This window comes from Coenobita brevimanus, chromosome 59 (genome assembly GCF_032717465.1).
Source record: "Coenobita brevimanus isolate Jiangsu-jjx chromosome 59, ASM3271746v2, whole genome shotgun sequence".
NCBI classification, from domain to species: domain Eukaryota; kingdom Metazoa; phylum Arthropoda; class Malacostraca; order Decapoda; family Coenobitidae; genus Coenobita; species Coenobita brevimanus.
Genome location: NC_137012.1, coordinates 14,482,832 through 14,510,221, shown reverse-complemented (window position 1 = coordinate 14,510,221; position 27,390 = coordinate 14,482,832). Strand labels below are relative to the sequence as shown.

The window sequence follows — 27,390 nt, the reverse complement described above, 5'->3', positions numbered from 1 at the left end:
TCCTTATCAGAATGTCTAGAACTATATTCCATTATTGCTATTACCAAACAGAGTAAGTTTACTTATGAAAACCTGTGACAGTGAGGGACTTCAAACCATGGTCCAATTTTTATTCACTACCACAAATTCTTACATATTCTTGCTAATGACATGATTTCATTCTGCCTTGGTAGGGCCTCTGGAAGTGATGCAGATTAACTATACATTAATCATCCATCATACTATACACATAAAATAAATGATTTTACTCAGATAAATGGTAGCAATGACAGTTGCATAAACTTTTCAGACTGAGGAAACTAAATCACCCAAAGGGATCAGAGTGGCATCATGGAATGTGGGAAGTTTGAGGGGCAGAGTGGAGGAAGCAGTTGTAGCATAGGAGGTGGATGGATGTTGGATGCATGCAAGAAGTCAGATATAGGAGAGGATCAGCCAGAATGATTGCCGGGAGGGATTGTCATTACAAGTTATTTTGGCAGGGTAGGGCAGATGGATGTGGTGGTGTGGGTGTGATGGTTTGGGAGAAATGGATGGAATAAGAATGTAATAATTCAGTGAAAGGATAACAACAGTGAAAATTTTTTTTGGGTGGGATAATGTTTTCATTTATTTCAGCGTATGCTCCACAGCCAGGCTTGGATTAGGTAGTGACAGATAGATTCAGAGATGACTTAAATGGTCATGTTGGTGAAGCAGCTCAACGATATGAAGGAGTACATGGGGGATATGCATACAGTACAAGAAATCAGAAAGGGGAAAGTATATGCGAGTTTGGGGAGGCAATGAACAAGATTATGTGCAACACACATTTTAGGAAAACAGAGCACAAATTGATTACAAATAGCAGCCAGAGACTATTTCCTGGTTAGGTGGGCTGACAGACGGTTAGTGAGGGATGTTAAAGTTATGAGGAACAAGGGGTGTTTGCAGCAACACAAGTTATTGATATGTGACATGATGCTTAACCTGATTAATGCCGAAGCCTTGTCAGCTTTCATGCCTAGAATACTGAGGGTCTGGGTGGCAAAGTTACCTATGACGCTGGACATTTTCAAATCCCCCCACCCAAATGAATATGTACTGATGGTGCTGGGAAGGAGGCCTCTACCCCCTTCCCACCCATGGGAAAGAAGGAAGGGTGTCTGTCTCCCTATTTTCTGTCCAGCAATTAGGGCTGACTCAAATAATTATGTGAACATGTGCGGAAAAACATGTCCATATATATTCAGCCTCGGCAATTTAGCGTACTATGAGTTTGTCCGCATATATACGGACTCAGCACGAAATGGGTTAAGGAGCAGGTGATGAAAAATGGGACCTATGCACCTTGGAGGGAAATATGGAAGTTGAAAAACCAAGCAGTTAGGGATGCCTTCTAAAGTGAGATGAGTAGAGTAGTGAACTGAACATGAAGCCAGTGACAGACGTGTTAATGAACAATGCAGAACTCTCAAGACCAACCTCCTGAGAGTTACTGATCTGGAGTGTGGATAAGGAGCCCACAGCAATAAAGTAACCTGGTGGTGGGATGAGGGTGTAGACGCTGCAGCTAAGGAGAAAACAAGGCTTTTCCGGAAAAGGAAAATGGGTGGTAACAAAGAGGAATACTTGGCTGCCAAGCACACGGCTAGAAAAGAGGCTTACAAGGCAAAATCTGAGCTGCAGAGAGCTTTACTTTATAACCTAAATAGTGTGGGATGAAAGAATATGATTTAAAAGGGGGCAAACCAGATGAAGAGGGAAAATCAGGATATCATAGGTGGGCAGTGTGTGAAGAATGATGAAGGAAAAGTAGTGGTGAACAGTGGGGATATTAAAGACACCTGAAGAGAGCATTACAACCAGATGCTGAGTGAGGAGAGTGACTGGGACAGAGATGGTTTGGAGCGATAGGAGTGGGGTAACTGGGGTTAGTCACTGACTTGATGAACAAGATTTTATATGAGTGTGTTGTTCCTGATGACTGGCCAAAAAGTGTAACTGTAAATGTGTACAAGGGGAAGGATAATGCCCTAGAAAGAGGAAATTATAGAGGCACAAAGTTTTTAGATCTGATAATGAATGTAATGGAGAGAGTTCTAGAAGATATGATTAGAGGAAGAGTGAATGCTGATGAGATGAAGTTTAGGTTTACGCCAGGCAAAGGTACCACTGAAGCCAAATTCATTTTTAAGCAGCTTCAAGAAAAAAAATAGGTAAGAAATGGAATCTGTACTTTATTTTTGTTGATTTGGAGAGGGCCTTTGACACAGTCCCTAGAGAGGTGGTGAAGTGGGCAATGAGGAGGCTTGGGATTGAAGAGTGGCTGGTTAGGGTGAGTATGGCTATGTATGTGGGTGCTTGCCAGGTAAGAGTGAATGGAGATTTGAGTGATGAGTTTTCTGTGAAAGTTGGTGTGCATCAGGGGGTCAGTCCTGTGCCCCCTGTTGCTTATCATGTTACTTGAAGCCCCCTCACATGACGTCAGAAATGGATTCCTGTGGGAAATGTTGTATGCTGATGATTTGGTATTGATTGCAGAAAATGAAAGGGAGACGAAGGAAAGATTTAGGAAGTGGAGAGATGGTATGGCGCACAAGGGCTTAGGAGTAACTGCAGACAAAATAAAGGTGACGGTGTCTAGGGTTAGTGGCAGTATTGTCAAAGGAGAGGGAGAATGGCCATGTGCGATTTGTCACAAGGGCGTGGAAAGTAATTTCATCTTGTACAGTAGTTATGATAAATGGGTGGATAAGAAATAGTGCTATCAGAGGCAAACTGCGAGATAAAGCTGATTTCAGGTGTGTGGTGTGTCAGGGAGAGCATGTGGAAGATTATCAGGCATGAAAGCAGTGATAAGAAACAGGGAAGTGAGCATGGAAGTGAAAAAGTTACTACATGACAGTATTGTGATACCAACTCTAACGTACGGAAGTGAAGCTTGGACGTTGTTGGAAGGACACAAGTCAAGAGTGAGAGCCGTGGAAATGAGTTATTTAAGAGGAGCTTGTGGAGTCACATGGAGAGACAGGCTGACGAATGAGGATATAAAGAAGCGTTGTGGTGTTGATGTGGATGTGATAGGAAGCGTTATGAGGAACACACTGAGGTGGTTTGGCCATGTGGAGAGGATGGAGGGTGAAAGACTGACGAAGAGAGTGTATGTGAGTGAGGTGGAGGGGGAAAGAGGGAGGGGGAGGCCGAGGATAAGATGGAGAGATGGGGTGAAGAGGTATATGAGAGAGAGGGGTGTGAGTTGGGAGCAGGGGAGTGAAATGGCGGGGGACAGGGCGACTTGGAGGCGATTTGTTTGTGTCCACCCCAAACGGGATTGAGGCATCTGGCAATAGATAGATAGATAGAAAGGATTGATCTCGCTGGTAGGTCTCTTGAGTGAGTGGAAGAGTTTTGTTATTTGGGAGACATGTTATGTGCTGGAGGTAGCTGGACATACCTCTGAGGCTAGAGTGAGGAGTAGTTGGAAGAGGTTCAGGGAGCCGTTGCCTCTCCGACATTGAAAGGGCTCTCCCTCTGTGCTATGGGATCTTTGTATGTGGCATGTGTTAGAAGTGTATTGCTGTACAGTAGTGAAACCTGGGCAGTAAAGGAAGAGGATATTCACAGGATCAAATGTGCAGAAATGACAATGATTAGATGGATGTACAGAACGTCCCTGAGTGTGAGCTCTGAGGGGACTCGGTTTGCAACATAAGAGCTGACACGTAGGATGGGACTGAAGTGTATTGGTGTTGTGATGAGAAGAGGCAGACTGACATGGTTTGAGCATGTGGAGAGGCTGGGGATGATAGCCGGGCACAGAAAGTGAGAAGTGTTAACATCAGGGGTAGGGCTGCGAGTGGCACTGAAAAACACCTGGGAAGAGGTCACTGAATGTGACCTCAGAGATAAGGGACTGAACAGGGAAGCTGCCAAAGATCAAGCAGCATGTAGAGTTGCCAGTAGATGACCAAGGCCTACGCATGGAAGCATGTTGGAACCTTTAAAAACGAAATAAAATGAAACGAAACTAAGGATAATCAAAGTACTTGCAGCACTAAACAATATTAGAATAATCAAAATACCTGCAGTGCTAAGCAATCAGATTACATAAAATGACTGATCTTGGCTGTATGATGGAAGAACTATATGCAGCAGGACTGACTTACGTGATCTATTACGTCGTTGCCATTGATGACGACCGGCATGGAGACAATGTCCAGTCTGTCCTCCAAGTCAGGAGGTTCTTCCATAGAGAATGCTGTACACAATTCCCTCAGGAGGAGCTTAACTTGCTGTAACACCTACAAGCATCAAAAGGAAACATGTCACTGGCATTCATAGAAGGAAACATATGTTGGCTGAATGACAAACAAAAAATTTATTCTTTCACAGCAGTATGGCCTTATTATGAAAGATCTTTATGAATCAGATCCATGACTAATCAATATGGTGAAAAAAAATTTGGGGGATGAGTTTGTGTGTGTGTGTGTGTGTGTGTGTGTGTGTGTGTGTGTGTGTGTGTGTGTGTGTGTGTGTGTGTGTGTGTGTTTGCACAAACTGACAATAAACTCTCAATATCCAGTAAAAATATGCAAAATCCAGCACAAAAATGTGAAGTAACTAGTGGTTCGATGTAATATTTGGTGGCGAGGCGTGTCAATCAGCTCGTACACGGTAGCTAACTGGCTCCCCAGAAAAACCCGCATGCACCAACGAATCAGAATTTGTTGCGGGAGTAGCCCACCCGGCACGCGAAACCTACCACTGCTCCCTCATTCTCTCTCCTGTGGATCTCATTCGGTGAAGACATATCTATGCTCTCTGCTCTTGTGAATGGTGGCAAAACCCTAGTGCTAAGACTTACTCCATGGCCTCCCATGCCTCGCTCGTTGGTTTTGCATAGCTTGTGGCCTCTCAATGCTTCTTGCCCTAACGCTCAAATGGGATTCCAAAATTGCTGTACACATAATTAATACCACTATGGTGGTACTACTCTAAACTGGCAGGTAGGGTGGGGCACGAACCTCTGTACAGTGTTGCTATGTTTCCCAAACCCACGATGTGAAATGGCTGTTATGTATGTAAAAGGCATCACAAATAAGATAAACACATATGAATACAATGTTAAAGTGTATATTATAATATATGAAAGACCAGTACACTTATTATGCATAAAATATTTATATGGTAATACAAAAATGAGGCATAAATATTTTACAGTGTTGCTAAGGAAAATGAAGTCACTTTTATTGGCTTTTACCGTAGTTCTGGGGTGGGTAATCATTTCACAATTATGATTATAAGATAATGTGTGGGAATATAAGTAAAAATATGCCAATTTCATAGTAAAATAAATAATACATTAAACCCTTGTGAGTGGCAACACTCACACAGACCCAGTCTGACCCAGGAAAGAGGGAGAGAGTGATTGAATGTAAACAAGTTATGGTGCCACAACAGTGAGGTCATCTGGCGCCATATGTAAGACAATAATAAATATTTTTAACTAAAATTAGATATAATAAAAACAAAATAAAGAAATGAAAGCATAAGTTAGTCACTCATAAAAGAAATAAAATTCCCTAGGGTGATGCACATCTCCCTCCAGGAGAAAGAGAGAGAGAGAGAGAGAGAAGGGGGGGGGGTAGGCCAGGGGCAGTGTTGAGTGCATTGTCAAGCTGAGGGAGAAATGGAGGAAGGGAGGGAAGGAAGGAGGGAGAGAATGATTAAATGAAAACAAATCATGGCGCCGCAACAGCGAGGTCATCTGGCGCCATACGTAAAACAATAATACACTCAATCCTTAAGTAACATGTGGTTGAGTAACACGTTTTTGGTCTAACGCGGTCAGCATAATGAGACATGTCAACACGTGGAAAAACTTGAGCTCACGCAGGAAGTCAGCTGGCCTAGGGACGAAATTTGAAAGCCGCGCGCTATGACGTCACCCTCTAACCTCTGGGTACATTTCCTGGGCGCATACTTCCATTCTCTATGGATATTTATCTCAGTACCACAGCCAGCCACCTCAGCCAAACAGCCCTAGTGAGATGGGATTGGTTAGGGTAGGTTAGGTTGCTGAAATTTTGCCTGGGAAGCACAGTGGGCATATTTTTGTGAAAAACCTATGGTTAGTTTTGAAACGAATGGGCAAGCGTTGTTCCTGGCTGAGGGTTCCTGGTGGTTTTTATGAAAACGAATACAGAATGGAAATATGTTTTATGGGCAAACTCAAGGCCGAACGGTTTGACGAAATTTATGGGTTTCGGCAATTGCAGGGGACAAAATGGAACGACAATGTATGCTAATCAGAAAAAAAAAAAAAAAAATCCTCGCGTTCTCGTAAGTTAGAGTTCAGTTCCACATTCTTCGTTTGATTTCATACTTCCCAACACATTTTGGACCAACTGGGCATATGGTTATCAGTCCTTTCTCATGCCTCACCTAGTTCTTACCCACAATTATCATGGATTTTGCAGTTTTAAGGAATGAAATGGAACGAAAATGTTTGCTAATTAGAGGAAAAATTACTCTTTCGTCCATATGTTATCGTAGCGTTTACTTCCACATTCTTCATTCGATTTAATGCTTCCCAACACTTCCAACTAACTGAGCATACTGTTATCAATCCTTTCTCATGCTTCACCTATTTCCACCCCACACTCATAATGGGTTTCGTAGTAGTTTTAGGAGACGAAATGGAACGAAAATGTTTGCTAATTAGAAAAAAAATACTTTCGTCTATGTGTTCTTGTTAGTGTTCATTTCCACATTTTTCGTTCGGTTTCGTGCTTCCCAACACATTTAGGACCGACTGAGCATACGGCTATCAAGTCCTTTCTCGCGTCTCACAGACTCTACCTCACAGTCATATGGGTTTCGAGTTTTAGGAGACGAAACTGAACGAAAATGTTTGCTAATCACACACACACACACACACACACACACACAAATTTTACAAGATTAAGAAACTTTTTTGAAAATGCGGATTGGAGAAAATTCAGAGAAACAAGAGAGATACAGAGGAAGTGGGACATCTTTCTAGACCTCTATAATTTGGGAGTGGAAAAATTTGTACCAAGAGTAAGAGGGAAAGAAAACAGGAAAAAGGAGTGGTTTAATAGAAGGTGTATGATAGCAAAAAAAGAGAGAGGTAAGGCATGGAACAATTGGAGAAAGAGAGGTAACGACAGAACAAAGAAAGAATATAAAAGAACAAGAAATGAATACACAAGAATACGTAGAGAAGAAGAAAGGAATTTTGAAAAAGGTATAATTGACAAATGCAAGGATGAACCCAAACTGTTTTATAGATTTGTTAATGGCAAACTGAAACAAAAGGAAGGAATCACCAAACTGAAAGTAGGAGAGGTCTTTAAGGATGCGGCAATGCAAGCAGATATAATGAACAAACGCTTCCAGTCAGTTTTCACTAAAGAAAAGGAGCTTGTGGAAGGGGAGGGAGTGATTAGAAATGTTCCGGTGATGAAAGATATAAAAGTGGAGGTACAGGAAGTGTATAAATTACTGGAAACTCAAGATGTAAGGAAAGCCCCAGGACCTGATGGAATTTCTAATTGGGTACTGAAGGAATGCAGAGAACAACTATCTATCTATCTATCATTTCCTGTGGCAACCTTGGGGATGCATAGGGCCTCGATGAACTCACACCACCACATCCTATCTTGTGCTAACTCCTCAAGATCTCCCCAACACTCATCTCCAGCTTCCCGTCTCATTGTCCTCACCCACTTCTCTTTTGGCCTTCCTCTACCTCTCCTACCAAGTGCCACCCACCCTGGTGTACCTCGTATTATTCCCTGTCTCCTATACACATGTCCTAGCCACTTCCATCGTGAGAATCTAACATATTCATCGATCGGCTGCACTCCCGTTATTTCTCTAATTCTACTATTTGGTATCCTTTCCCACCACTTAACTCCTAATATTCTTCTAAGTGCTTTGTTTTCAAACACCAAGAATTTATTTTCCATAGTCACTGTGCTGTACCAAGACTCGTGTCCATAAATTAAGATACTCCTAACCATTACCTTATAAAGTTTGATTTTTGTATGCACAGAGAAATTGTTATTATTCCAAATATTTTTAAGCATTCCCATTGCCTGATTAGCCTTCTTTAACCTTTCCTCGAATTCAAAGTTCAAAGAACCATCCTTGGCTAAATAAGTACCTAAATATTTAAATCTATCAACTTGCTTTACAACCATACCTCCAATTACACATTCCTGCGCATTTTCCATATTCATATTGATTATTTCAGTTTTTCCACAATTAATAACCAAACCCACCTTGCGACCTTCACTCACCAAACAGTCCAACACTCTCTGCATCTCTTCTGGCCCATCACAAATCAAAACTATATCATCTGCATAATCTAAATCCAAAAGTTTCCTGTTCTCTCCCCAAAGTATACCTGCACCGGTTTCTGTTCCAACGCGTTTCATAATATAATCAATGACCAATATAAATAGTAAAGGCGATAGAACACCACCTTGAATTACTCCGGACTTGACTTCAAACGAATCACTCAGACAACCATCAACCATCACTTTACAAAATGTGTCCTCATGCATGTTCATAATGACCCTCACAAACTCCTCTGGTATTCCATAATGTCTCATGATCTTCCCCATAGTCTCTCTCGAAACACTATCAAAAGCCTTTTCAAAATCAACAAAACAAAGACTTAACAGTACTCTCATTTCATTAACTTGCTGCATCAAATGCCTAACTATAAAGATATGATCATTGCAACCACGTCCCTTTCTAAAACCAGCCTGTTCATCCCTCAGAATACCCTCAACCACTGGCTCCAACCTATTTAACAACACTCTACTGAAAACTTTCAAAGCTATCGGTGACAAAGAGATTCCCCTCCAATTACCACATTCACTCAGGTCTCCCTTCTTGAACTTTAACAATTACACCATTCTTCCAAACTGATGGTAGTAACCCCGTCACCCATATCTTATTGAATAGCTTGGTCAGGATCATTATTAATCTATCCCCCTCCACTTTAAACATTTCCGGAAATAAACCATCCTCCCCTGGTGCCTTATTATTCTTTAACTGTTTTACTGCTTTCTCCACTTCTGCAAGCCTCAACTCTCCTGTTTCTATATTTAAATCTTCCTGAGCAGACGGTATATCCTCTTCTGGTGGTATTGGTCTATTAAGAACTGTCTCAAAATGCTCTTTCCATCTATTTTTAATATCTCCATCTTTGGTCAATAAATTTCCTTCCCTGTCTCTAACTGGTATTTCCTTGCGTTTACCTGCATTACCACTCAGTTCTCTAATCGATTCATATGCTATTCTTTGACTCTGTCCATCATTTTTGTTTATTAAGATTTCAGTCTCTGCAACCTTTTCATCCACACATCTTCTTTTATCTCTCCTAGCTAACCTTCTTACTTCTGAATTCAAACTCCAGTACGCAGCTCTTGCTAATTCAATCTCTTGTTCATCAACGCATTGCATCTCACTCCTCAATTTAGCCTCACCTCTCTTTTTTATCATATCCCACGTTTCCTCTGATATCCATTTCTTTCTCCTGAAGATATGTCTCCTTCCAATCGTGCATTCAGCAGTCTCATGCAAAACTTTGTTCACATCCTCCCACATCTCATCTACACTTCTCTCCCCCTCTTCCAACGTTTCCAACACCAAAAACCTATTTCTGCATTCTAATCTGAATTCCTCCTTTTCTTCTCCTTCCCTTCTAAGCTTAACAATATCGTATCTACCAACACAGCTTAATTGTATGCTCACTGGAGGAGGGGAAAGTGCCAAAAGAATGGAAGAGGGCAAATGTGGTACCAATTTACAAGGGAGGAAACAGGGAAGAACCCCTGAATTATAGACCAGTGTCTCTAACCAGCATGGTCGCAAAATTGTGTGAGAGAATCCTGAAAGACAGATGGATAAAATATCTGGAAGAGATGAATATTTTGGCTGAATGTCAGTTTGGATTCAGAAGTGGAAGGTCATGTGTTTCTAACTTGTTGAGCTTTTACTCAAGAGCGATTGATGTGGTACAGGAGAGAGATGGTTGGGTGGATTGTGTGTACTTGGACTTAGAGAAGGCCTTTGACAAGGTACCTCATAAGAGACTAATGTGGAAACTAGAATATACAGGAGGACTGAAGGGGAAACTTCTGGAATGGATGAGAGACTTTTTGAGAGACAGACAAATGAGGACAGTAATAAAGGAAAAGATGTCTGGAGGGAGGGAAGTAACAAGTGGAGTCCCTCAAGGCTCAGTGTTGGCGCCAGTAATGTTCCTGATTTATGTAAATGATATGGTGGATGGAGTGAACAGTTATGCAAGTCTGTTTGCTGATGATGTAAAGATCTTGAGGAAGATAGAGGTTGAGGAGGATTGTAAAATACTGCAGGAGGATTTGGATAGGATACACAATTGGAGCCGGACGTGGGAAATGAAATTTAATGTAAAGAAATGTAAAATATTGGAAATGGGTAAAAGTACCAGGAGACCATCACTGAATTATTTTTTGGGTAATGAATTAATCACAAAAAGGAGAGAAGAGAAAGATTTGGGAGTGCTAGTCCAAGATAGTTTGTCACCAGAAAAGCACATTAACAAGATAGTTGGAGAGACTTATAAACTCTTGACTAACATAAGAGTAGTATTTCATTATATGGATGATGAAATGATGAAAAAATTGATAGTGACCATGATCCGCCCCAGGTTAGAATGTGCAGCGGTAGTGTGGTCCCCACACAAAAAGAAAGATATACACAAGATTGAGAAAATACAAAGAACAGCAACCAAGATGGTCCCCAGTCTGACAGACCTGTCATACATAGAGAGGCTGGAAAAACTGGATTTGCCTTCGTTAGAGGAAAGGAGAAAGAGGGGAGACATGATTGCGGTGTTCAGGACCATGGTGGGAGTAGATAAAATTGACAAAGAAGATCTGTTTGTATGGGATAAGAGAGCAACAAGAGGACACGGAATGAAATTGAAAAAGTCAAGCTGCTTGAAGGATATCAAGAAATATAGCTTTCCTTACAGAAGTATAGACTTATGGAATAGCCTGGACAAAAAGATCGTCCAGTCTAAAAACTTAAACGAGTTTAAAGCTAAATTCGACTTATTGAGATACAGCGACGGAAACCCACGAGCATAGTATATTCCGTGTATATCACAATTAGGTATATTAGGTAAATACTTAAATATTTGGAACGGCTTAGACAAAGAGGTGGTGCATGAGAAAAACATTCATGTGTGTAAAGGTAGACTTGATAAATGTGGATATGGAGACAGGACAACACGAGCATTGCTCAATTCCTGTATACTACAAATAGGTAAATACACACACACACACACACACACACACACACACACACACACACACACACACACAAAATACTTCTGCTCGTGTAAGTGAGCATTCAGTTTCACATTCTTCGTTCTTCTTCCTGATAGTCTTATGTTTGTCGGATTACTTCTGGGAGGTAAATAAACGTTTCACACTAAATCTGTTTCCCCCGTCGTTTTAAGTTGTATTCTGCTGTCAACTTGTTTGACACATCAGGGTTACGGCAAAATTAGGGCCTGTCCTAACCTAAGTGTTTAAACTTGACCTAACCTAGCTTAACTATACCTTATAATTTAACCTAACCTAACGTAGCATCCAGTTGGGAAGTTGGGAGACGAAAATCACCTTTGAGTACATCAAGACAATCATGTTATGGCTTAAGGAACATGATGATAAAAAGTGGGAAATTTTTCAGCAGGAAAAGGTAATTTACCACCCTGAAAATAGTCAGAAAAATACAGAAAACAAACTGGAGGAATATGAACTGAATTGGTAAGGTTCTTCCACTGCTTTAAGCGTACAAATACCAAAATGGCAAAAGAAAAAAAGAAAAACCATAGCATAAAAGAAAGCACCATCATAACGATTTGGAAGGACAGGGAGAAGATAAAGATCGTGCGTAGGAAGTGATGCAATCCTGGCAGCTGTGAAGTTTATATGTTGTCCTGAAACTGACTGAGAAGCTTATAGGGCGTTATGTGGAGCTTCAGAGAAAGCAAACTCTCACTTTTACCCCTTTTTACCATCTTACCCCACGTACTTACCTCCACCTATACGCACCATCAGGTAAAACACTGAAAGAGATATAACTGTTGTAATTAAAAACATCAGTGGTATTAAAAATGGCCTTAACAAAAACAGAAGTTGAACTGGGTCAACACGACCTCCACTGAGTACCCTTTTGTTGATACGTAGCTCCACGGTATTTTACTCCCGCCCCCCAACCCCAAAGTTGTTGTCAAAGTTTCGCCTTCTCGTATCATGTGGCCTTCGGGAGAGACGTTAGGCTGTATAATTAGACTAAAATTTACGGGTCTGGCTGTTTTAGGGAACGAAATGGAGCAAAAATGTTTGCAAACCAGAAAAAAGGTACTCTTTCATCCATGTGTTCTCCTGAGTTAGCGTTACGTTTCACATTCTTCGTTTGGTATCGCTCTTCCCAACACATTTCGAACTGATTGAGCAGTATAGCCATATGTTTAGTTTATCAAAAATACGTTGGGAAACGCGATATCAAACGAAAAATGTGAAACTGAACGCTAACTCACGAGAACACACGGATTAAAGTAATTTTTTCTTGTTAGCACAAATTTTCGTTCTATTTCATACTCTAAAACTGCCAGACCCATAAATTTTTGTCTAACCATATGGCCTAAGGTCTCTCCTGAAAGCCATATGATATGAGAGATGGCGAAACTTTGACAACAACATTGGGGTTGGGGGATGGGAGGAAAATACCGGGGAGCTATGTATCAACAAAAGGGTATCCATCCCAACTTTTATTTTTGTTAATGCTATGTTTAATACCATTGATGTTTTTAATTACAACAGTTATTTCTCTTTCAATGTTTTACCTGATGGTGGGTGCAAGTGGGGGTAATTTACGTGGCGTTAGGTGGTAAGAAAGGGTAAAAGTGAGAGTTTTGGAAAGTTGCCAGAACAAACTGTACCATTATACATGTAAACATATTGTCTGAGTGACGCGGATTTGGGTACCACGGTCCTTGTCCAGTCCCTATTGCCCGCGGTACTCAAGGATTGAGTGTATTTTTAAACATAATTAGACATAATAAAAACAAAATAAAAAACTGAAAGCACAAGTTTATAAGTCACTCATAAAAGAAACAAAATTTCCCTAGGGTGATGCACATCTCCCCACAAGAGAGAGAGAGAGAGAGAGAGAGAGAGAGCTGGGGGGGGAGGGGTATCCCGGGTATGGAAAGCATGGCAACACCGTACAGAGGTTCGCGCCCCACCCTAGCCACCAATTTAGAGTAGTACCACCATAGACCATATGGGATTAAGTGCACTGTTATGTACTGTATTACTGTACTGTATCAATACTGTGTGGCATTTTATGTTTTCTCTTCATCTTTTAATCAAGGGGAAAGTTTTTACGATAAAGGGTTGAGAAATGCAAGATGAATAAATCCACTGAGAAAAGACATGTTCTTCATCAGCGGAAAATGCATCGTACTCATAGTTTTCTACCTAAAGAACCGACAATGATTACCAATAAGCTTGCAATATCTCACAGCTTACGCAAATTGACTTAGGAACTCCCCCCACAAGGAATTAAAAAACACAGAAATCATAGTAACATGCAGAGGTGTATGGTATGTAGGAGGACTGCTGTGCCTTGATAGCAGGCTGTGAAGCCTATGGCCAGAGTCTCTCACACACACACACACACACACACACACACACACACACCAGTATCACTAACCAGTGTTGTATGCAAGGTATTAGAAAAGCTTATAAAAAAAACTTTGGTAAATCACCTAGAAGAACACAGTATGATAACAGAAAGACAGTTTGGTTTCAGAAAAGGAAAATCATGTGTTACTAATCTGTTGAGCTACTATGACAGAGTAACAGACACATTACAGGAAAGAGAAGGATGGGTGGACAGTATCTATTTAGATTTCAAGAAAGCATTTGACACAGTACCACACCAAAGACTTTTATGGAAACTGTACCATCCAGGAGGAATTCGAGGCAAACTGTTTTGTTGGAAGCAAGATTTTCTCATGAAAAGAAAAATGAGAACAGTACTAAGAGGAAACTACTCATCATGGAAAGACGTGACTAGTGGAGTACCACAGGGATCAGTGCTGGCACCAATCATGTTTTTAGTGTATATAAATGATATAAACAGTAACACTGGAAATGAAAGCTATCTAAATATGTTTGCAGGTGATGCAAAAATACAAAGGAGAATTACTAACACAGACTCTTGTAAAGAGCCACAAGAAGAATTAAATAAACTTTATGAATGGAGTAATACATGGCAAATAGAATTCAATGTGGACAAGTGTCATGTAAACAGGTTTGGTAAAAGTGGAAAAAGACCTGATTGGGATCATACATTAGGAAATAAAACCCTACACACATCAGAAAGAGAGAAGGACCTAGGTGTGATTGTCAATAACAGACTATCTCCGGCTGACCACGTCAGTGAGAATGTACGGAACATGTATACACTGTTTGCCAATATGAGAAGAGCATTTACATACATAAATGAAGACATGCTAAGAAAGATAATAACATCATTCATCAGACCAAATCTGGAGTATGCATCAGTAGTCTGGAGTCCTCATCTCAAAAAACACATAAACAAGATTGAAAAAGTTCAAAGGGCCACTACAAGATGGGTACCAAGCTTAAGGGATCTAAGCTATGAAGAAAGACTAAATAAACTGAATCTACCAACACTACAGGAGAGAAGGAAAAGAGGTGATATGATTATGCTATATAAATGCATATCAGGGAAGGAGAAAATAGACATAATGATTACTTAACCTATGGGGAACCATCAGCAAGAGGACACTGCAAAAAACTGCATAAAAAGAGAGGTGATAAAGACATAAGGAAATTTAGTTTCCCAAATAGAGCAATTGATCAGTGGAATGCACTACCGAATGAAATAGTGTGTGCCAAAACAATTCACTAATTTAAGGATATGTGCGATAAATATGGGTTAAGACACGGGACAGTATGAGCTTGACTCATTCCTGTAAAGATACAATTAGGTAAGAACAATTAGGTACAATTAGGTAAGCATACACACACACACACACACACAAAACAAAAACACTGCTGTTTTATCGCAATTGTCTGTAATATTTGTCATCCTGTATTTGGTGGAATATCAGCCATGGCTCCTGTACACCTACCAATGAAAGTACGCCCAAGCGTGAGAGAGTGGTACTGACGCTGAAACAGAAAACAGACATCTGTAAGAGACTGAAGAAAGGTGCCCACATGAGTGATTTGACATGTGAGCACAACGTCAGGTCCAGTACTATTTTTTACGTATGAAAGCAAAAAGACAAGCTTTTGAAATATGTTACACAGTCTGATGTCACTCAAAGAAAACAGACGTACACTTAAGATAGCAAAGTTTGAAGAGTTGGATACTATGCTATACAAGTGGTTTGGGGGGAAAAAAACAGAGGGTTGTGCCATCACTGGACCTCTCCTCTTGGAAAAGGCACGTGATTTTTATGAACATATTGGGATAAAAGAGCCGTGTGCTTTCACCCTAGGTTGGCTATGTCGTTTTAAGAAATGCCATGGCATTAGGAAGTTCGCGATTTGTGGTGAGAAAAGGTCAGCTGATAAGAATGCTGCTGAGGATTTCAAAGAGAAATTTTGTGAGTTGCTAGTGGAGCACAACCTCGATCCTGACCTTTGTTACAGCGCGGATGAGACTTCCCTTTCTTTTTGCATGATGCCTGAGAAGACGTTGGCAGGGCTATCTGAAAAAGTAGCCTCTGGATTTAAGAAAAATAAAGTGAGAGTGACTGTCCTGTTGTGTTCTAATGATGCAGGTACACATAAACTTAGGCCTCTGGTGACTCGAAAATACAAGTCACCCCGAGCTTTTATGGGACTAGTCCATCTCCCTGTTGATATGAGTCCCAAACAAGTGCTTGGATTACAAGATACATATTCACTAACTGGTTCCACCTTCATTTCGTGCCCCAAGTCAAACAGCACCTGAGGGAAAGAGGACTTCCCAAGGATTCAAAGGTCATTCTGTTCCTCGATAATTGTTGGGCCCATCCTGAGGCAAAGGAGCTGGTTAACGGGAACATTATGGCTATGTATCTAACCCCCAACATCACTTCATTAATTCAGCCACAGGACCAGGGCATAACCCAGGCAGTAAAATCCAACTACAGAAAAATCTATTCCTGCAATGGCTAGATGTAGACAAGGAAACCCCAACAAAGTTTTGTATGACCAGTAAATCATTGATAGCGTTCTTTTGCCTGAAATGAAAGATGTGGAAGAGGTGGAGTCAAGCAATAAGGAAGAGGAAGGAGTATGTTTGTATTTACCTGTTTGTATTTACCTATTTGTAGTATACAGGAATTGAGCAATGCTCGTGTTCTCCTGTCTCCATATCCACATTTATCAAGTCTACCTTTAAACACATGAATGTTTTTCTCATGCACCACCTCTTTGTCTAAGCCGTTCCAAATATTTAAGTATTTACCTAATATACCTAATTGTGATATACATGGAATGTACTATGCTCGTGGGTTTCCGTCACTGTTTCTCAATAAGTCGAATTTAGCTTTAAACTCGTTTAAGTTTTTAGACTGGACGATCTCTTTGTCCAGGCTATTCCATAAGTCTATACTTCTGTAAGGAAAGCTATATTTCTTGATATCCTTCAAGCAGCTTGACTTTTTCAATTTCATTCCGTGTCCTCTTGTTCCTCTCTTATCCCATACAAACAGATCTTCTTTGTCAATTTTATCTACTCCCACCATGGTCCTGAACACCGCAATCATGTCTCCCCTCTTTCTCCTTTCCTCTAACGAAGGCAAATCCAGTTTTTCCAGCCTCTCTCTGTTTGACAGGTCTGTCAGACTGGGGACCATCTTAGTTGCTGTTCTTTGTATTCTCTCAATCTTGTTTATATCTTTCTTTTTGTGTGGGGACCACACTACCGCTGCATATTCTAACCTGAAGCGGATCATGGCCACTATCAGTTTTTTCATCATTTCCTCTTATGTTAGTCAAGAGTTTATAAGTCTCTCCAACTATCTTGTTAATGTGCTTTTCTGGTGACAAACTATCTCGGACCAGCACTCCCAAATCTTTCTCTTCTCTCATTTTTGTGATTAATTCATTACCCAAAAAATAATTCAGTGATGGTCTCCTGGTACTTTTACCCATTTCCAATATTTTACATTTCTTTACATTAAATTTCATTTCCCACGTCCGGCTCCAATTGTGTATCCTATCCAAATCCTCCTGCAGTATTTTACAATCCTCCTCAACCTCTATCTTCCTCAAGATCTTTACATCATCAGCAAACAGACTTGCATAACTGTTCACTCCATCTACCATATCATTTACATAAATCAGGAACATTACTGGTGCCAACACTGAGCCTTCAGGGACTCCACTTGTTACTTCCCTCCATCCAGACATCTTTTCCTTTATTACTGTCCTCATTTGTCTGTCTCTCAAAAAGTCTCTCATCCATTCCAGAAATTTCCCCTTTAGTCCTCCTATATATTCTAGTTTCCACATTAGTCTCTTATGAGGTACCTTGTCAAAGGCCTTCTCTAAGTCTAAGTACACACAATCCACTCAACCATCTCTCTCCTGTACCACATCAACCGCTCTTGAGTAAAAGCTCAACAAGTTAGAAACACATGACCTTCCACTTCTGAATCCAAACTGACATTCAGCCAAAATATTCATCTCTTCCAGATATTTTATCCATCTGTCTTTCAGGATTCTCTCACACAATTTTGCGACCATGCTGGTTAGAGACACTGGTCTATAATTCAGGGGTTCTTCCCTGTTTCCTCCCTTGCAAATTGGTACCACATTTGCCCTCTTCCATTCTTTTGGCACTTTCCCCTCTTCCAGTGAGCATACGATTAAACTGTGAATTTTATCCGCCAGTTGTTCTCTGCATTCCTTCAGTACCCAATTAGAAATTCCATCAGATCCTGGGGCTTTCCTTACATCTTGAGTTTCCAGTAATTTATACACTTCCTGTACTTCCACTATTATATCTTTCATCACCGGAACATATCTAATCACTCCCTCCCCTTCCACAAGCTCCTTTTCTTTAGTGAAAACTGACTGGAAACGTTTGTTCATTATTTCTGCTTGCATTGCCGCATCCTTAAAGACCTCTCCTTCTACTTTCAGTTTGGTGATTCCTTCCTTTTGTTTCAGTTTGCCATTAACAAATCTATAAAACAGTTTGGGTTCATCCTTGCATTTGTCAATTATACCTTTTTCAAAATTCCTTTCTTCTTCTCTACGTACTCTTGTGTATTCATTTCTTGTTCTTTTATATTCTTCCTTTGTTCTGTTGTTACCTCTCTTTCTCCAATTGTTCCACGCCTTATCTCTCTCTTTTTTTGCTATCATACACCTTCTATTAAACCACTCCTTTTTCCTGTTTTCTTTCCCTCTTACTCTTGGTACAAATTTTTCCACTCCCAAATTATAGAGGTCTAGAAAGATATCCCACTTCCTCTGTATCTCTCGTTTCTCTGAATTTTCTCCAATCCGCATTTTCAAAAAAGTATCTCAATCCTGTAAAATTTGCTTTCCCAATGTTGTATCTTCCCTGTCTATGAAGCTCGTCTCTTGGCTCGACGTTTCCTATTAACATCTGGAACTCAATGACCATGTGATCACTTTTTCCCAAAGGACAGAGATATTCCAATGATTCTATTACATCAGGCTCTTTGGTGAACAGTAAATCTAACCTTGCTGGTGTGTCCTCACCTCAAAACCGTGTCTCTTCTTTGACCCACTGCGTCATCACATTATTCATTATTATATTTAATAACATAGTACCCCACGAATCCTCGCCGCCTCCCAAGTACCATTCCTCCCAGTTCACCTCTTTACAATTAAAGTCACCCACCAAAATTATATTATTACTTTTCTCAATTATTTTTTGCAAATATCTAGCCATATCCGACAACATCTCATGGTATTCGTCATCCTTCCATGCTTTCATCTTTGGGGGAACATACACTACCGCCATATCTCTCTTAACATTCTCTCCAGTTTCTAATTTCATATATATCACTTCAGCCCTGCCTTCTACCATTTCCACAGTATCTACATTTATGCTGTTCTTCACTGCTATCATCACTCCTCCTCCCTTTTTTTCTTTTCAGTCTTTTCTCCACAGTTTGTATTTACCATCTCCCAAATGAACATCAATATCTTCCCTTAATTTGGTCTCTACAAAGCACATGACATCAGGTTCATGTTCTCTCAAGAAATCGTTAATTTCGATCCTTGTCGATATGAAACCATCAACATTAGTATATATCACCTTCAAATTATTTTTGACGTTTTTAATACCCTCTTCTCTCCTACTCTCTGTCTGTACCACTTCCTCAACTTCTGATCTTTCACAACCATCCCCCTTTGTTTCCTTCACTTCTATTTCCTTAAATACCATTTCCTTACTTTCATATCCAATACTCTCCAAAAAAAAGTATTACATTTTTCCTCTGTCCTCTTATCATTTTTTTCCTTTACTTCTTCCTTTAATGATTTTAAAACTTCTCTTTCTTCTTCATTCAGATCTTTTCTTATTATAATATTTTCCATCCCCGCCTCTTTGCTTAATTTCCAGGTCACTTTAAGTATCTCATTTATTACACTTTCTGATGTCAACTTGACTCTCATTGGTCTTGTTTCCCCTTTCTTATAAGGCCCTATCCTCCTTACTTCCTCAATTTCTTTTACCCACTTGTCTCCTTCGGGGTCAATCTTGCCTAATATTCCTCTCACCAGGTTCGTGTCTCTCTCGAGTCTTACAAACCTAACCTTTTCTTCCTCTTCCCTGTTTCCAAATACTACCACACATCTGCTCCTTTCTACAGTTTCTCTCACTATTTTCTCTTTTTTCTTCAGTATTTTCACTACATTTTCTTCCATTTTTTTCTTGTTCATTTCCCTTTCTTCCTGGATGATCTCTCTTAAGCTGACCACTTCTTTCTGTTCTTCTTCTACGTGTGCCCACTTTGCCTTATGTTCTTCTAATACATTACTCACCTTCTCCGTTTTATTAGTACTCTCTTCTAGTTTCCTCCTCAGTTCAACATTTTCCCGCTTCAAATTCCTAATCTCTTCATTCGCTGTTTCATTGGATTGGATCAGACTCTGTATGGTAGTTTCCGTATTTACAGACACATCCTTTATCACTACAGTAGATTCTCTACTTTCTTTTCAAGTTCACTAATCCTTATAATTAATGTTTTGACCAGGTCCATGACATTGGTATTTGCATCAAATCCTTGAAATTCTAGTCCCTCATTGTTTATATTTTCGGCCATGTTTGATGTTGGTTAAATAGCAAAACAGCTGTTACCGAAAAAAACATTCATGTACAGTCTAGCCAATAAATCTTTACATTTTTGGTAGTCTATTAACTTTCATTATTTTAAATTTAAAACAAGACCTTAGGAGACAGGACAGACAAAATTCCTGAAACTACTTAAGGTTAGCAGCGATGGCTGGGACGTCTGCTCTCTTCGGCTGTTTCTCCGTGTGTAAAGATGCTGATGAAATATTTCAAAAGATCATCCGATTCATGGAGAGAAATCCAGCATACACGGCTAATGAACTGCTTCATTTTCGTAGCCATTATGATGACTTCCAAAATTGCCACCATGTAGCAAACACTCAGACATCAGGAACTTTTTCATGAGGGGTATATATGGAAAAACAGCAAACATTTCACTTGTATCCTCCTGTTCATTTGTGGGGTTCCCAGATAATGATGCATCAACATCCACATCAGCAAGTACTCCAGCAAAAATGGCTGCTACACCAGTCTCCCCCATCAGGCGTTTGACCCCCAGCCAGCCTATCCACTCATGTCAATAAGCCTGCATCACCCACAACTCCGTCTCTCCCACCCAGCCCTCCATCAAAATCTGAATCTGATGTGGATGATGTGATCGTGATGAGTGATGATGATTTTTTTTTTTTTTTTTTTTTTTATGTGTCCGACTCTGGGCATAGGCTTCACAGCCTGCTATCAAGGCCCAGCAGTCCTCCTACGTACCATACACCTCTACATGTCACCACTTCGGCGCTAACACCCACCGTCCATATTGAATACATGCTAGGGCTGTCTCATACAGGACTGGTGCATTGGCATTAGCGGGGGTATTTTTACCACATGTCGGCGGGTCTTCTGGTAGATCAGTAAAGCCTGATTTAATGAAATTCAAATCCTTAAACTGTTCCCTGCCCCAGGCGGGATTCGACCCTGGGTCCGTTAGGACTGCAGGCCATCTCTCTACCGATTGAGCCACCTCCCCCGTGATCATGTACAGAGAAAAAAAAATAAAATAAAAAAAAAATTAAAAAAGACAAAAAATAATGTATGTAGCACAGTTGAAGGATACAATAATATTAGCAGTGGTTAACATTAATTTTTACAGTACTAGTTCAGTAAACATACATTTATTATACATTATACAGTTGTATATGACAGTAAAATTATTACAGTAGAGGTTAGGTGACTTTGGGTGGGCTGGGAGGTGGATACTGAAGCCTACTGGAGTATCAATGAGTCATGGGTGAGTACACACTACACTATCTATCTATCTATTGCCAGACGCCTCAGTCCCGTTTGGGGTGGCCACAAACAAATCGCCTCCACGTCATCCTGTCCCCCACCATTTCACTCCCCTGCTCCCAATTCACACCCCACTCTATCATATACCTCTCCACCCCATCTCTCCATCTCATCCTCGGCCTCCCCCTCCCTCTTCCCCCCTTCACCTCACTCACATACACTCTCTTCGTCAGTCTTTCACCCTCCATCCTCTCCACATGGCCAAACCACCTCAGTGTGTTCCTCAAAACACTTCCTATCACATCCACATCCACACCACAATGCTCCTTTATATCCTCATTGGTCAGCCTGTCTCTCCATGTGACCCCACAGGCTCCTCTTAAATAACTCATTTCCACTGCTCTCACTCTTGACTTGTGTCCTTCCAGCAACGTCCAAGCTTCACTTCCATACGTTAGAGTTCGTATCACAATGCTGTCATGTAGAAAATTTTTTCACTTCCATGCTCACTTCCCTGCTTCTTACCACTGCTTTCAAGGAACCAGCAACCTTCCTTTCCTGCTGTTCCCTTTCAAGCACTTCACCCTCCAAACCTCCATCCTTACTCATCACACTACCCAAGTACTTAAACGTACTCACATTTTCCAATTCTTCACCATCCAACCTCACTGTACATTCACTGACTTCACCTCTCTCAAAGGCCATCACTTTACCCTTCCCTACATTCAACTTTAGATTCCGTTTCTTACACACTCTCCCAAACTCATCCACCAAGCCTTGCAACTCTCCTCCGTCTTCACTCAACAACACAGTATCATCTGCAAACAACAGTACAGGGAGTTTCCAAACACTATCCTCTCTCACCAGGGCCACTCCAACATCCACTACCCTACTTTGTACCTCTTTTATTACCCCATCCATGTACAGATTGAACAAACATGGAGACATGACACATCCCTGTTTCAACCCAACCTTCAAAGAGAAAAATTCACTCAGTTCACCATCCACACACACTGAAGCCTTAGCACCATCATACATACTCTTCACAGCATTCAACAACTTCCCATCTACTCCATATATTCTTAATTCTTTCCACAATCCTTGTTTATCCACCCTGTTATATGCTTTCTCCAAATCCATGAAAGCTGCATACAACTTCTTTCCCTCCTCTAGAAACTTTTCCACTAAAGATCTAAGAATGAATATCTGATCTACACAACCTCTTCCCTTCCTAAAGCCTCCCTGTTCTTCTCCAACTAATTCCTCTGTTCTTTCTCTAACTCTGTCAATAAGCATCCTACCATACACTTTTCCTATTATACTAAGAAGACAGATGCCCCTATGATTACCACACACTTCTTTTTCCCCTTTTCCTTTGTACAAGGGAATAATTATACCTGACTTCCAATCCTCCGGGACTCTACCTTCCTCCTAGGCCAATCTGCACATTTTCCACATCCATTCTACTAAGATCTCTACCCCATACCTCAGAATTTCACCACACACTCCATCAATTCCTGGGGCTTTCCCCAATTTAACTTTCTTCATTGCTTCCACAACTTCTATCCTACTGATTTCTTCCTGTCTTCTCACCTCCCTCCTTCTCCCAGCCATTCCCCAGCCACTTATACTCGCATTACTTCCATCCTCTATGTTCAACAATTCCTTAAAGTGTTCCCTCCATCTGCTCACTTTTTCTCCCTTCTCCTAGTAATCTACCATTTTTATCTTTTATTCCCCTGCTAACTTCACTTCCACCCTGTCTTACTCTTTTCACCTCTTTCCAGAACATTTTCTTACAGTCCCTCCACTTTACACTCAAGTTCCTTCCAAATTCCTCATCCGCTCTCTTCTTACTCTCTCTTACTAATCTTTTCACCACTCTCTTTCTTTCTACATATAACTCTCTCTTCCGCCCCTCAACTTCTTCCACGCCCCTATTTCTCATCCATTCCTTGTATGCTTTCTTCTTTTGTGCCACAGCCTGTCTCACCTCTTCATTCCACCACGCTGTTCCTTGCACTCCCCTCCGTCTTCTTTTCATCCCACACACCATATCACATCCTGCACATATTTCTTCTGTAAATATCCTGCATACACCTTCCACATCCACCATCTGCTCCAATTCATATTTGCCCAATCGTTCCTCCACTTCTCTCTTATACTCTGCCTTTTTCTCACCCTCTTGTAACCTTTCCACTCTCCTTACAAACACTCCTTCTTCCCGTCCTTCCCTTCTTCTATTTCTCCAACCTAATTGGACCTTGATTCTGGCCATCACCAGGTAGTGGTCAGAAAGTCCACTCCCCCAACCTCTATAAGCTCTTGCATCCATTACACATTTTTGCATCCTTTCATTCACACACACATAATCAATCATTGCCTTCCTTTCATTCAGTTCACCACCCACCCTTCTCATCACTCGCCACGTATACCGGTGGATCATTTTGTGCCTGAAGAGGGTATTGGCTATCACCAACCCCCTCCCAGCACAAATGGCCACTAACGCACTGCCATTTTCATCTATCTCAGCAGGCAAACGCCACTCACCAACTATTCCATCCACCTTCACATTCCCTACTTTACCATTCATATCACTGATCAAAAACACTCTCTCATTCCCTCCAATCTTTTCCATGCACACTTGCACATTTGTCCAGAACTCTTCTCTCACTCTGCTTGCACAATCTTGCATTGGCGCATACACACACACAATCGCCCACATTTGTATTCCAACTTTCAATCTTACCCACTCAATCTTTGACCCAACTGATCCATACTCTCTTATGCTCTTCTTCCATCTTTTACTCACAACTATACATACTCCTTCTTTTGCCCTCTCATTCTCACCTACTCCTATACATATATCCCATCCATACTCCCATTCTCTCACACTCTCACCTCTCCATTTTGTTTCAGTTATTCCGCATACATCAACTTTCGCACCCTCCAGCACCTGGACAATCTCTCTCTCTTTCACCTCATCATTCGCTCCCCTTACATTCCAAATTCTGATTACCATGTCCTTTGTCGTCATCTTTTGGTCAGTCCTTGTCCGAGGCTTATTGTTTGTCTTTTTAGTTAGTTGTTTTCCAGGGAGGGGCACTAACCCTCCGCCAACCCTTTTAGTCGCCTTTTACGACAAGCAGGGATACTGGGGGAGTATTCTTGGGAAAAAAAAACCTTCTCCCAGGAAATGGGTGTTAATAATCCGGAAAAATAATTTTCCAGCATTTTGAATTCCCCGTGGCTCCCGGATAATTAAGGTTCTACTACAGATAGACAGATAGATAGATGGTTTTTGCCATGAAAGATCCACCATTGATATACTCAATCTCTTGACTCACACCATCCATCTCAACTGACCAACATGGAAAAACTTATGATATTTCCAAAGCTTTTGACAGAGAGTGGCACCATTCCTTACTATCCAAACTCCCTTGCTATGGACTAATGTCTTTTGTTCCTCTGATTTCCTCATATCTCAGTGACAGAATGACAGGAGTAAAAGTGGAAGTTGTATATCCCAATTTATACTCAAATAACACAGGCCTGCCACAAGGATCAGTTCTGGCTCTAACCCTATTCTTAAATAAAATTAATATCAAGCATAATCACATCCATACATATACAGATGACTCAAGAGCTCACAGTTCATTCACAATTAAACACCCATTCACAAAGTTTAATATCTCTAACTCACAACTCAGTACAGCCATCTCCATAAATCAAGACTTACTTAGGATCACTGAATGGGGACAAAATAACCTTGTCTCATTTAATGCTAATAAAACCAAATATATACAATTCACTAATAGACAGACATTGCCAGATTCCTGTACTACCTTCAATGCTACTAATACTGTATTCCCATCTCCAAAAGTACTGAAATTCTCGGTGTCTCACTTAACAATGCCCTCAGCTGGACCTCTCACGTCAGATCCTTTGCTAAAACCATCTCAAAGAAACTTGGATTATTGTACAGAGTTCGTAGCTTCCTCACTGACGACCAGTTAGCTATAGTTATAAACGTCATGTGCGCTCTCAGCTGGAATATTGCTCACCCTTGTGGAATGGATGTGGAGAAGTTGCACTAAAACAACTAGACAAAATTCAGAACAAAGCTGTTAGAATTATTAATATCCTTGATATTACAAATAAACTACCTTCCCTACAGGTAACAAGGAATGTTGCCTACCTTGCATTATTTTACAGATACTTTTATGGCAAATGCTCAGACAAAGTTGTACCCATTGTGCCACCTCTCCATGCCTTCCCTTTGCTACACGGGCATCTGGTAGCACTTGTGACTGGACTGTCAGACCCATCATATAGCAGAAATTCTGCCTTTCAGAAATCTTTTATTCCCTGAACTGCATCTATTTGGAACTCACTTCCCCAGAGTTGTTTCCCCCCAAACTTCAACCTATAGCTGTTCAAGCCCAACTGTTACAGATATTTTATGAATGGAGGACACCAATAATCTGCTGTATGGATTTTTTTTTTTTATTCACTTGTTTTTCCTTCCTCTGTTCTGCTATTTATACAGTATAAAAAAAAAAAAAAATCTGGAAAGAAGTGTTGTACAGCAGAATTATCACGATTCCCTTGCTCAGAGCTGTGTATACAGCCGTGGCCCGTCAATTTACTCTTCACTTGACTGCCATCACTCCACCTCTCACTCGCCACTCTACTGGTTTACAGATAATAGAGTACAGCAAGTTCGCCCCTAATGTAAGGGTTTGGTTCCAACCATGGCGTGTTCGGCGCGGAACCGCGTAAGTTTAACTACTCATTTTGCTCCCTAGACCCCCAAAATGTGGTGTTTTGCTGTTATCTGCCATAGGTAATCAATATGAAGCACTTTCAGTGGTTAGAAGGTTTATGTAAAGTTATAACTTACAAATACAGTACTGCACAGCAAAACTTCAACACACAAATACATAAACACAAGGCAACATTCCGATGCCAATTGGTTTCGGAACAATTCATCGTCAAGTCAATTTGCCATCACAACAATAACAAGAAAATTTGCCGTCATTAATGAAGACAGCTGTGGGTGATGCTAGAATATAATTCAAAGGCGAAATAAGTATATTTATTGAATGACGGGGAATCGTTCAGGGTGCGAATTGTCCTGACAGGGAACCATCCATGCTTTGACGGGGAATTGTCTAGCGGCGAATTGACGACGGAGAATTGTCTTGGAACCCACCGATCATGGGTAATCATATAAATCAGGTTAATTAGTTACATGGCTTTATTTAATGCTTTAACTTTATTTAAGTGCTTTAACTTACATAACAGAACAGTAAATATTTAACTCACAAATACAGTACTGTGGAAAATCAGTGAAGCAAATCTATAATGAACAAGTAAAAAGGGAAATATTCTGACATCTATCAGGTAAACTGGTTATAAGACTTTATTTCTTGGGTTAAAGTTATTTAATAATACTTGAAGTTGCACATAAACTTACCAGAACAGTACTGTAAATATTTAACTTACAAATACAGCACTGTGGAAAAGGTGTAAAGCAAATCACATGATCATGTGATCAAAACAAACCATGTGCGCTGTGCTGAGGTTCGGGAATTTGGCCTTTCAAAGGCCTCTATTGCGTAAATTCATAGTTTTCGTAATGGTTCTTTAATCTTACGTTGTCTTATACGTATCCCAGCACTAACCGCGTATAATTGCAGGCGCGTTCGGTGAGAACGTGTT

At 40.6% G+C, this 27,390-nt stretch overlaps 1 protein-coding gene across 2 annotated transcripts in view; it reads right to left on the bottom strand.

Annotated features, from left to right (window-relative positions):
* Nucleotides 1-27,390, bottom strand: part of LOC145402799 (ubiquitin-conjugating enzyme E2 Q2) — a 395,651-nt gene that overhangs the window by 236,595 nt on the left and 131,666 nt on the right. The window contains exon 3 of one of the 2 annotated variants that reach the window (XM_080274696.1): nt 4,149-4,283. The exons of the other annotated variant lie outside the window; for it this stretch is intronic. Within the exon in view, the coding sequence (XP_080130822.1) occupies nt 4,149-4,283 (135 nt within the window). The remainder of the gene's footprint in view (nt 1-4,148; nt 4,284-27,390) is intronic. 2 annotated transcript variants of the gene reach the window in all.